Source organism: Mesitornis unicolor, unplaced genomic scaffold (assembly GCF_000695765.1).
Source record: "Mesitornis unicolor isolate BGI_N332 unplaced genomic scaffold, ASM69576v1 scaffold18254, whole genome shotgun sequence".
Taxonomy (NCBI): Eukaryota; Metazoa; Chordata; class Aves; order Mesitornithiformes; family Mesitornithidae; genus Mesitornis; species Mesitornis unicolor.
In genome coordinates, this window is record NW_010180955.1 from 197 (window position 1) to 13,217 (window position 13,021).

Below are 13,021 nucleotides of genomic sequence, written 5' to 3' on the forward strand. Positions count from 1 at the left end.
AATCCACCGAAGAGATTTAACTGTAGTTCATGAAAGTTGATCTTAATAGCACTGCTGAAATGTACAAGCACAACTTTTTATTTTTTTTTTAACTATAGTCTTCATGTATGATTCCCAGGGTTGTAGCAAAAGACTGTAACAATAAACCTCTTATTCTATTTTCTAATGCGCTCTGAAAGTCTATGTCTCTCTTGTATGGGAAGACCTGTGGTAACAGTCTCTTGAAAATGTATTTTCTATAATTTCTACTTTTTACTTATACTGTACTATTGTTTTTTTCCCCTAGTTCATCATTCTTGTTGTTGACAGCATTGATAGAGAACGACTTTCTATTACAAAAGAAGAACTTTATAGAATGCTGGCTCATGAGGTATGTTGGGGAGTCAGGATAATAGTTTTGTTGTGAACAGTCAAATAACATTACATGCTTCCTATGTTAAGAAAAATTGTACTCACAAAAAAATTTCTGAGCCTAAATGTGCATGCATACTGGTCACATTTTAAAACCATGCAAATTATAAATAAACAGGAAAATTATTATGAAACACTCTTCTGATAGGATTTGCTTGATTATAATCTTTACATTGCAAATGTTGAACTTGTATCTTAAACTTGATATTAATGCAACTGGGTATTTACTGTTCTCCACTGCTATCTCTCTTTCAGTTAAATGGTTAAAATTTCAAGAAACTTTTTTAAAAATTTATTTTTATTTTACAAAGTAGGCAATTCCATTTCTCTCTTTATTTGTTTTAATCCTGTCCCTTAAAATTAAGGAGTGTATATATACTACTATGGATTAATTAGTTTCAGTTCAGTTTCCTTCTCAATTATTTTGATCGTAGTTTTATTACTATATATTGAGGACTATTCAACATTGGATCAACTCTCTTATCCTAAATTAGCATCTACACTGGATTCGCTAAAGTACATTAAAAAGTTCTGTGATCAGTCTCAAGCTAAGCTAGGGTTGGCTTAAATCTAAACATCTTCCTTCATTTTTGAAGGAAAAGGATTTGGTAATTCTATTGAATTCTTTTCTCTGAGAGATTTGCATTGTTTCGAATGAGTTAAGTTTTTACTTTACAGTTGATATTAATGCAGTTTGGATCTGGTAGTAAGGAGCAAATACAGCACCAAAAAAGGTGGAAAGATTACTTTTTGTGAAGTTTTCTCATTGAGTTTATTAGTTTTCAGTGTTATAAACTCTTATAAGATTGTGATCTACCATCTCTTGAAAACAGTTGGTAGGCCTGGACTGGAGAAATAGTCTCAAAATTTAATATACATTGAAATAGGTTTAACACTTCTAATTAAAACTGCCAGATTTCTGCATATTGCATTTGTTTACCCTCCTGCAGTCCTAAAACCATACATCCCATTTCTTGTCTTATTGCTGTGTAGAATCATAATTTCCATACAGAAACAAAATGACTTTTTATTAGTTTCTGTTTTTAGTAAAGCTGCTGCTAGAGCTCCCTTTTTGGAACAGGATAAAACTTAAAAGAATTTAGACAGCTTTCTTAAATTGTTACTTCTTTAATCACTACAGAACTTCATTAAAGAAGTTGGAAGTAATTTCAGTGATATCTAGGAGGCATTTCCATCTGAATAGTATCTAATGTAGATTCTGGAATGTTCATGCAGTGATGATTCTGCTGGCTGGATGGTTTGGGGCTTTATGAAATATATTGTAACAGGACTTTTATAAGTTAACAAATGAAAATGTGGTCAACACCAAAAGGATAGTCATATAATATGTTATAAATTGATTCTCTGTGATGGAGAATGTTTCTGAATAAATATATTTCTTCAGTCTTAGTGTCATTAATTTTTACTGCAGTAAGTCTGTTAGAACTCTATCTTGCAGTGTAATTGTAGATTAGCTTGAATACAGTTCTTTTAAGAAATTTAGTTAACACAATAGTTTTTTAATTCTTTATAAAAACTATTATAAATACTCTAAATTACTTCTAGGATTTACGGAAGGCTGCAGTTCTCATCTTCGCAAACAAGCAGGACATGAAAGGTTGCATGACAGCTGCCGAGATATCTACATACCTCACCCTCAGCTCCATAAAGGATCACCCTTGGCACATTCAGTCCTGTTGTGCTTTGACAGGAGAAGGGTAAATGCTTACTGCTTAGTATAGTAATATATGGTAAATGAGAATACCGATTTGAAAGCCCATTGGCACCAATATGGATTTCGTCAAAGAACATAGTTTCTGTCCTTGCAGTCAGAGGGACATTTGAATTCTTTGTTTTCTTTATTGAACCTTGTGGATTTTTGTGGAAAAAACCTCCAAATTTGGGTGAAAGACTTTTATATACCCCCCTCACCCAAATGCATAGCTGTTGGCGTAGTTGTTTACTTTCTGTGTGTTACCCTCTCATTGTGTGTGTCTTTGTGTAGCTTAAGAAATAAGCTACTGTCTTCTCCCTTTACATTCTGATCTACCATAAGCTTCTAAGGTGTGAGGGAGCAGGAATTGGGGTGGTTTTGGGGTTTGGTTTGTTTGTTTGTTTTGGTTGGTGGGGTTTTTAGATCAACATTCAAACATAGTTTTGATGAAAAGGTACATAGGTCTGCCATGAAACGAAATTGTTGCCAATATTAAACCTTTTGCTTATATCTGGCTAATGTAGCTAATTTTGAAATTTGTGTATTTTATGCCAGCAATTACTACAATTGAAAGCTGGGCTTTGCTCTTTTTCTATAAAGATCAAAAACCATTTTGGATGTCTGTAACAAGTTGGATAGTGTCTTGTTTACATGGCTTGAAGCATGCTAATTTGTCATCTTGATTCTTAAAGTAGTTTTGTAATGTGTAATAGTTAGAGGGGTTTTTCACCTGTGTTTCAACATTTACAATAATGTAGTTTTGTGACATGAAAAATAGTGAATCCAACTGAGTATCTGGGAAGTGAGAGCATCTTTCTCACTTCTAACATGAAGTATTTTCTAATGTAATGGAGATGTCTTCCAGAGTGATTGGTAGCATTCACTTCCTTAGGGTGGGATGTATTAGTGAGAACAAACTGGGGTTTTTTGATAGTCTTTGGATTGGATCATTTCATTCTAAATGTTAAGTCTGCTTGCCTCCTACCAGTTTTGCCAAAGTTGCATTTGAGTATTCAGTTTATGCACTAACTTAGATGTTCAAAGAAGTTGGCATTCATAGGAAGGTAGTAATTAATGAACATGAACTTTGGTATAGAATCTAGGATGCTGCTTTCTTTTAAAAAAGGTGAATAATTAGAATTGTGACAGCAGTAAGACCAATGCATAAAAATTCCGAGTTAGATCACTGAGCTGAATATTTGGGAAGATCTGACAGGAGTCTGGGGAGATTAGCCCCATGTGAGTGAAGCTAGACTTGGATAGCAAAGTCATGATTTACTTTACAAAGGTGAAGTTTGAAGTTTGCATAAACTACATAACTAGATCCCTAGAAAATCAGAGGAAAGCCTGTCTTCTGAAATGGAAGACTTTTAAATAGAAATGCAAATTGAGTGAGTAAGCAGATTAGATCCCATGCAATCTTGGTGTTAAATATAAAGGTATTTTTAATTTTGTCATGGGTTTTTGGAATTCTTTCTCTATTGCCTTTTTGCAAAATAATTCACTCTGGGTAACCTGTCCTTTGTCTTATAGTATTAGTATGTAAAGCTTTAGCTGTCAAGTAAGCAGTGTTTCATGGGAAACCTGTAGAAAGAGAAAAACTTGTTTGGTTCCATGTACTTATGAGTAAGCATGTTAAGAATAGTGTCTTTTAGATTCACAAGGAGAAAAAAAAATGGAAGAGTGCTAAGCTTCAATAAAATAGTGTGCTTGACCATCTTCTTGTGGTTAAAGCCTAAGTAGACTTAGTTTAAAACACTGTTTGTTCAAGATTCAGTTCCAATTCCAGCTGATTTTATTTATTTTAAGTAGATGTTTTTGAATATAAAAACAAGTAGAAAATACTTTAAAGATGTTGGAATTGAACTAGTGTAAACATAACATCTCTTGTCTTTCAGATTATGCCAAGGCTTGGAGTGGATGACCTCCCGCATTGGAGTGAGATAGCTGCTTTTTTTTTTTTTTTCTTTCTCAAAAGAAGGGACTTCTATTTATCCTGTGAACATGTACATTTTTCTGTACTGACTGCTGAGGCAGTGACCATGTTTAATTTATATCAGCCAACCCCCAAGTTGTACTTGAATCAAGTGCAGTTGAACTGAAACACAAAGTATTTTCTTAACTTTTTTTAATACACTAATCTTCAACTGGATGAACTATATGTGAATCTGGTTTTAAGCATTGAAATTCCTCTGGATATGTATTCTAACTTTTTCAATAATAGCTTTTTAAAATCTGTTTTGTCATTGTCAGTATTTCATACTTCCTCTTTTTAAATAGTTTATATAACTTACTAACATAAATGAGCGCAGTTTGTTTAATAACTAAAAAGTAGTGAGTAGGTTGACTTTACTCTGGCATAGCTTTAGCCTCTAAGGATAACCATATCTCCATCTAGGCTTCCTGGAACATCAGTAGAGTTCTAGCCAGCACAGGAGTTAATAGTTATGAATGCAAATTTTTAAATGCTGAACGAGTTAGTTATAGTTAATATTGTGGTGGGTTTTAATCTGGCATGTAATTGAATTTATGCCTTAAGAGATCTATTCATTCTCAGCTTCTCTGGTAAGTAGCTCTAGGATATGATTCTTTTACTTGAAAATACATCTCTGTATAGTGCTTAAAAAATTGTTTTTAAGTGCTGGTCTAGTAATTTAGAACTTGATTACCTTTTTAATAATAAACCTCTGGATAATGAAATTTGAAATCACAGCACCCAGTCTTATTTGTAGACTTGCTGTAATCTGTTAAAATTTTAAATACTGTATACGTGAGCTTTCCTCACCTTTTAGTGAGAGTGCTGTTTTCTACATGAATGCAAAATCAAAAGGGAAGCCAGATTGATAAACAAAACAAAATCATGGTGCTGTATCTGTAGATTTCAGAGTGAAGCTAATCTTGACATTTATTTAGCTACTATCAAATATGTGTTCAGATTCTGTTGCAGAGAAATATTTTGCCTTAATTAGTGTTTTTAGTCTTATTTGCAGTAGCAGAGAACTTCTGATGATGTTCACATTATCCATTCAACTGGAAGTTGGAAAAGTAGAGACTCTCCATTTGAAAAACAGGTGGTGAAACATTGGACCTAATAACTTAATTCAATTTGAAGGTGATGAAGTTACATTTGTAAAGAATATCTAAAGCTATGGATGAAGTTAATTGAGAACATTGGAGACCAAAAAACCCCAACCACCAAATGCCAAACAACTGAGAAAAACAAAAAAAAACAAAAAAAACTGAAACAACTCCAAAAACCCCAACAACAACAACACCACCACCCCACACAAAAACAGTAGCAGACATTCAATTCCTAGCAAAATCCCGGCAGCAGTCACGTATAGAACTGGCATAAATGCTTGACAGGCTTTTTAGAATCATTGTTCTGCACTTTTGCATGCCTAAAAGCCACATGGAGTCTGGTTACTGAATCATTTTGCTTATCGACTGTAGGCCTTTAATGACAAAATGTTTTTCTTATATCTTGTTTTGATAATTCAAGCACACTGAGTTTACTTTAATAAAATGTTAAGTTTTGTAAATTTAAATTTGCTTCAATTTTTATTTGAACAAAGCTTAATGGCATTTTAAAAATAGCAAATATGTTGTCAGAAGTGTTAAAAAGAAGACTTTGAATACATGTGGAAACAGTGATTGGTTGAATGAAAGTGTATATTAATGCTGGTTAGCAAAAGTCACGTATATGAGAGACTGTTGTCAGGTCAAAATGCTCAGAAAATAATTTGGATTACTGGAAAGAAATGCTTAAAGAAAAGAGGAACATGAGGCAAGGTTGAAACTGATACTAAAGCTTTTTGCTCCTATGTTCATGCTAATGGCTGTTTTAATGTGAGAAAATAAGATTTGTTTTGTTCCTAGGGAAGCAAATTACAAATGGAAAAAATAAAATGGTACTGTGAATGAGGTTTCTTATTTGGTGACTTAATAATTTCAGTTTGCAATTTAGGTTTATTTTTGTGTAATAAGGAATGTAGTCCTGAATATAAAAAGCAGTCTGGATGTATAGGTATTTGTTGTTTCTTTTTAAAAAAGGCAATATTTTGTATTTAACACTTTTTTCAAGTAAAACCATTTGTAAATCTATAGTTTGAATACTAAATGCAGTTTCACCTGAGGTAATAAATCTAACTTGGATTAGGAGGAAATGGTAAGATTGTAGACCATAGAATATCAGAATAATGGAAGTTTTCTTTTAATTCCTTAACACTCAAGACCTTTGAGTACCTGTAGAGAAGGAAACATTCTTGACAGTAGCTGTGATTTTGGTTGCCTTACTACTTCGTTTTCTACAACAGCTTTCCATGTCTAGTATCTGCTCGTTCACAGCACTGATTCTGTGGGTTTGGTTGTTTTTTTTTTTTATTGGCTTGGTGTGGAGTTTTGGGGACTTTATTTTCAATCACCTACAGATCCTGTTAAACTCAAAGTGGTTTGATTAATTTTTACAATGGGGTGCTTTAGAACACTGCATATGTCTTTACACTGCCAAACACTGCATTTATTTTTGTTAATCTATATGTAGGAAATATATTGCAGGTAGTTTTGCACTCTGTGAACAGTATATTAAATGCTGAATATTTTCAAAGATCTGTGTTAATCAGCTTCTTAGAGGAAATTACAAATGTGAAACATTTAAAAACATTCTCGAGTAAAGTGTCACAAAGATTTTTCTCCGGAATCATTTACTCAAAATACAGGATACTCTAATAAAGTAAATGTTGTGCATGTTACAGTCTAATTTATAAAACAGATGCTCATATTATGAGAGAAGTAGTTCTGATTTGTTCAGCAGCCTCTATGAGCATGCATCTTTGAGCAATTTTTGTCATGCTTGGATGAGGTTAGCAGGATTTGGCAGCTTTTTGAAAGTAGTCTTTGCAGACTTTTTTTGCAGACTTTTACTTCACTTAACTTGCTTAGTTTATTTGAAATGGAATTGAGTCTTACGATAAGACTTCACCTTTCCTCTTCCCTGATGTTTGTCTGTAATCTAGCTGTTGTTACTGAGTAGATCCAGTAATTTAATGTTTCCCTCCCTGTTAATCATTTTAAGACTGAATAAAGCCATATTGCATAAATAAATGCTAAAAAACCAAGCTAGCTAATAGTGTTGGGATTGGTATCATTGCTATGTCTTTTGTTTAGCTTTTTTTTCTTTTTTTTTCTTTTGTTTTATCTGCTTCAGTAGTATATGGTAAGTGAAAACCATTTACTATGATAAATAATATTTTGTGACCATAAAAAGTTGCTTTTCCTCTTGTACCTTTTAGCATGTACAAGTGAGTCACTTAGGGTTAAGAAGGAACGAGTTTTCTTTCCTCTTTTTACTCTACAGTTCACAGTTACTGTAGCTTGCAAATGTTCAGGTGTTTTCTATTATAATTTCTTACATTGAATTTTTGGAAAGTTAATTTGCTCTTCATAAACCAAAGTGTCCTCTGTAAAACATGCCATTCGAATTTTTTCCAGTTTTTAAAATAAAATTCTTCAGTCAAACTGGTAGTGATTTTACCATGTAAATATTGTCACAGACACCAAAATATGGGTTTGGATGGAAACAAAACTGATGAAAAATTACTTGTTTTATTTTTGTGCACTTTGAGTAATTTTTCTGACACTGTTCTTTCATTTGTTTTCATTTTCCTGGGTTTGTTGTTTTTGTTGGGTTTTTTTAATAAGCTTCTGGACAAAATATGACTTGTAGATAGTTATTTAGCTTTATATTTAGCTTTCATAGGCACAAAATTTCTCCTTTTGTGTGAATGTGACGTTTTTAATAATTTACTTCATTAAGTGCAACATTCAATCTGTTTGAGAGGTCCTGAATTGTATGTCTCCATTTATTTAGTTGTTCTTTCACCCAGTGCCCCCTTCCCACCTGAGAAGGTGAATCAGGAAAAGGAAAGGAGACCCATGGGTTGAAATGGAAACAGTATAATAATAATTAAAACCTAATATTAATACCAATATTAGTATAAACTACACAAAGTTATACTCAGCCCATATAGTAGTCGTGAGCTGTGCACTCCTAGCAGTGAGTGCTAGATGTTGAACACTGCAAGCACCACCACAGCTCCAGTGAGAGCATGATGGTCAAGATGAATGATAAAGTCGGGCTCAGGAGCAGAATGACAGGCAGGACTCTCCAGGGATGGTGACCATTGAGGAAAGAGGGAAGAAGGGCCATCCTCAGCAAACTCCAATTTATAGTGAGTGTGATGTATATGATATGGAATACTTCTGCTGGCCAGCTTGGGTCAGCCGCCTTGGCTTGCACTGCTCCCGGCTTTTACTCCTGGCAAACTCAAAACTCCTTTAAGATCTTTTTCACTGTGGAAACCTGCTTGCCATGGCTGGTCACAAACTAAAACAAAGTGTCTTATCAACTTTGTTTCCACCAAATTGGGTGTTGCAGTCTTCTAAAAAATGCTGCTTTCCTGAATAGGAAATTTATTTTATGATTCTATCCTAGTGAAACCAGGACAGTATGATAGTTTTTTTTTTTCCACTGTTCACAAGTATGTTCATGGCAGGTTTGCATTCAGGGTGTACCTTTGCTTTTTCTCTGTACTCAGCACTGGAGGTCAGGCTTAGGAAGCAAGCTGCCTTGATTTCTTGATGGTGCCTTACTACCTTGCCATCCTGTCTCTAATTGGAAGCCTTGTCCTTTATTTTTTCCTTTTATTTTTTCCTGTTCCTTGCTTCACCAAGGTATTGTCGCCTTGTGCTGTCTTGTCTAAAGATGCTAACAAAGGCATGTGAGGTACTGTACAAAATAAAAAGTGGTCATACACTATAGATTTTACCAAGGAAACTTTATTTTCCTAATACAGCTGTTTTGCTAAATCCAATATCATTTCGTTGTTACCTCCCTTTTTGTATTTTCTTTTTACATAGCTGAAGTACCTTCTCTCAGTTTGCCTGTGTTCATGTTAACCCTCTAGCCCTGAGCAGTCTTCAGTTCCAAGACATTGCTGGCATCTTACCTGGGGACCTAGAGTCTCCTAGCTGGATGTTCCACTGAACCTGGACAAGTTTCTGGTACAGGAGTGCATATTTCCTGAAGCTTGGTTGGGTAGGCTGTGCTAACACTCAGGGTCCATGTCACAGCTTCCTCCAGAACCTGTGGACACTAGCAGTTTTCTAGATTTAACCTTTTCAAGTTGTTCTGTATCAAATTTAAGGCTTACTATTCACCACTAGGACTTTTGTTCTGAAATATGTGCTGTTATCCTGATCTTGCAGGAGACCTTCCTTTCTTTTTTTTTTTTTTTTGAATAACAAATTCCATCAATACAATATCGAGAGAGATTTATTTTTATTTTTTTTTCAGTTGCAGTGTTGGCCTAGTGTCAAGCTTCTGTTTGTGTTGTGCAAGCATATACTGTCTTCCAGTTCAAGAACTTAGTGTCTTATACAGATTTATATTATACTGCTGTAAATGAGTTGCCACATGGCTTTTTATTTGTTGTTTATTAAAATAATTCTTGCCTAGGTGGTAAAGAGCTTGAGTATCCCGAAGCCCAGGGATCATTTCCAGCTATTTAAACACACTGCACACAGTAATTGGAAGAGGACTTGGACATAACTACTCTTTTTTTTTTCTTTTTTTAAATCAAAATTACATTAATTGAGTTCTGTTAAATTTGAGGGGTTGGTTTGTTTGTGTGTTGTTTGGTGAAGAAGTATTAAAGTAGTGTAACAAGGCCGCTTTAAGTGTAGGGGTCAGGGAAAGCATTTCATCTTCAACTCCTTCAGTGAGACAGAGTCGGGGCCTGCAACTGTAGCCTGCCAGTTCACAAAACATCGTGGTTGGACACCTGCTTCCTTTCATCCCAGGAGAAGCTCCAACTTTGATCCGAAAGAGACTTTCACATCGTTTGAGCCATGAGAAGCATGGGTCTTTGTTTGGTTTAGTGAAGGGTGTTTGTTTTAGTGGACCATTCCCTTTCAAAGTAAGATCAAAACAAATCCAAGTGGAAGGGGAAGAAAAAACTTGTTTGCATTTTTTGTGTGTGCATTTGACTATGCTTAGCATTTTGCTGAGTTTGCTCTTCCCTTTAGTAGTGTCTGCCCTGTGAAAAAGCCCGGAAGGCAACAGTGAAGAGAGCAAGTTGGAAAATCATGACTGACACTAGCAATAGGAACTTGCATCTTGGAACAACCTTTGACTTTTTCTAAAATTAACTTGATGACCTTTTGATGTTGGGTGTTTCTATCATTTGCTTCTCAGCAATAGAGAGGTGCACACTGTCTACAGAGTGTGCATGCCCACCGTGCAGGCAGGAGAATGAGGCTCTGGGAAAGTGCTTCATGTAAACCATGTTCTGATGAATTAAACTGTTATGCATATGGTCTCTATAAAATAGTTGTGCTATTCTTCAGTTAGGTTTGTTTCTTGTTAGTTGTGCTACTCTTCAATTAAGTTGATTTTTGTTTTGCTGGGTAGAGATAAGCATTTCATATAGAAAGTTTTCCTGTATGTAACTGTGAAAACAATCCTCTGCATGCCAATATGTATCCCCTAGATGGCAGGAAAGGATCGCTTTAACAGTGCCAAACCTGCATTAGCTTGTGTGCTTCAGCATCAACGTGAGGGATTGTAAAAATAAAATGAAGTGGTTGTGTATCATTGGCTAAATCATGGGGACCATGCTTAGATACAATAGAGAAAGCACACAGGAGAGGAAAGTTGAACCCCTTCTGTGGGAGGAAAGCTTACAATGAGTTCTGAATAAATTTGAAACTTGGTTCTATAGCTTAAAAACATTTTGTCGTCTTCATTTATGGTTAGAATTATATTCTATGTCTTTTATTGTTCAATCTGAGAGTGGAGATGACAAAAAATGAATACAATTCTGGACATATTTAATTTTTCTAATAACCTCTGCTGTCTACAACATGCCTTATTTTTTTTAAGCTTTGGTTCACAGTTGTTCCTCTTAGGCTCTGTAAACCGGTACTATTACTCCTCAAAAATTACAAGGCAGATGTCTATACATTTGCGACCTGTAACAATTGAAATGTTTGTTGTACCTCTAAAACATATCTTGCTGGGTGTTTAGCTGTGGTGATGATTTGTAGTCTTTCATGTATACTTGTTGCATATGAAGGTTAAATTCAGAAAAAATTTGAGTTTTGTTGCAAGGTTTAGATCATTAATAGTAAGCAATGCAATGGTCCCAATGTGCAGTACCACCAACAGTCCTTCATTGCCTCTGTCATTTCTTTTGTAGTTGATGTAATGCATGTATCCTGTCAAAAAGTGCTTAATTCTCACTCTTTTGTACAGTTTGTGCTAAGTGACTCAGTATTTATCAAAAGTGTATGAAATGACAGAGCTATGTGTAATGTCAGTATCCTCTCATGTGCTTGGCATCTTCCAAAATATTTGAACTTTGGGCAATACCAATGGAGTTTTAAGATTAATAGTGTGCAGTGAGCACGGGTACAGGCAAAGGTGGAAAGAAGTGCAGGGAAGCAACAGCAGTGACAGGATGTGGTTTCTCAATGATAAGCAGTGCTGCACATGAAGAAGAAAATACTGTCTTCTTACCTATTTCTGCCATTGCTTCCTCAGTTCATCCTTCTCTGATCACTCGTTTCGCTTCTCTCTTGGCACATCCAGCAGAATTCAGGCTAGGTAGTTCTGTTTCTTTCTCTTTGATTAAAACTTGGAGTTTCTGTCATGCAGAATTAGTCTGGAAGCAGTAAACCTCACACAAGGTAGCAGCAGTGCAACCAAAGACCTTGCACTTGAAGTGGTAGACTAGAATTAGTGCTCTATTTACAGGTAGAAGCAATGTTAATTTTGGGAAGAGAGCAAAATTGCTCTCCTCTTGTCCCTGCTAAATCTTTCCTTCATGAGTTTAGAAAGCCAAATGTCATCATATTTAATCATGGAACAGTATTCAGTCCTCAGCTGGGCAGCACATAGACAGAATTTAAAATTACTTTCTGTAAAATACATTGAAATATGGACAAGATCAAAACCAATCTTGTATTAATGCAAATGGGAAGCTATAATGCTTGCTTTATATTTCGTGGTCTCATATTTGTGTTATTTCCCTTTATATATTTTTTAAGACTATTTACATTATTACTATTGACAAGAGTACTGCCTAATAATTACCACTTCATTTTTACGTCCACAATGAAAGTTACTGCTGGCCAGTCTTCAGTACAGGTGGAATTGCCTTGTCTGCTCTCAAAGAGCTCGTCTTCCGTATTGAAAAAGAAAAGTAGTGAACAGTGTGGGGCACCTGGGGAAGGAGTGAAGTCTACAGGACCATAATTTATTTCAGTTCTTCTCTAAGGATATTCTTTAATGAAACAATGAGCAAGAATTTCTTGAAACTTACTTTTTATCTGTTTCTGCAGCGCATCTTTCACAGCTAGTTGCAGAAGTAACTTTTATGTCCAAGTTGTGCCAAAGAGTTTAGTGGATAAAACATTAGACATCTATTGGGGTGGGTGTGAGCAGTCATGACCCAGCTCAGCTGTGCTCCTCATCTGTAGGATGAGATCCCATTCTGTTCCCAAAGCTGCTCAGATAGATGTACTAGCACAGGTTGTGTCAAAAACACACACACTTCAAGACTTGAACATGCTTTCTAAGATAGCTGACCTGTAGATCTCCACACCTTGGTTGTGTAGGTATACCCTTTCTGTGGCTGGATTGTCCTGCCCTCAGAAGCTGTCTCCACAGCCTTGCGCAGAGGCTTCTGTGTTGTACAGTGGCACATGGTGCACTCACTGCATCCGTGAAGGCTGAGGTGGATCTGTCTTCAGAGATGACTTTGGTCTCACTGCACTTTTCTCTAGAAATGGCCATGTGAAGACACTGGAAGCTGAAATGAAAGGTACAAAGATAAA

The 13,021-nt window shown here is 35.4% G+C and overlaps 1 protein-coding gene across 1 annotated transcript; it reads left to right on the plus strand.

The window, feature by feature from the left end:
- Positions 1-286: 286 nt before the first annotated feature.
- On the plus strand, positions 287-9,708 carry LOC104535452 (ADP-ribosylation factor-like protein 5B; the record flags this gene model as incomplete). Its single annotated transcript, XM_010183269.1, is given in 5 exon segments — positions 287-370; positions 1,978-2,129; positions 4,024-4,063; positions 9,642-9,668; positions 9,670-9,708. Coding segments are annotated over 5 exon segments (342 nt in total), but the record flags the coding sequence as incomplete, so codon positions are not given.
- Between the last annotated feature and the right edge of the window lie 3,313 nt (positions 9,709-13,021).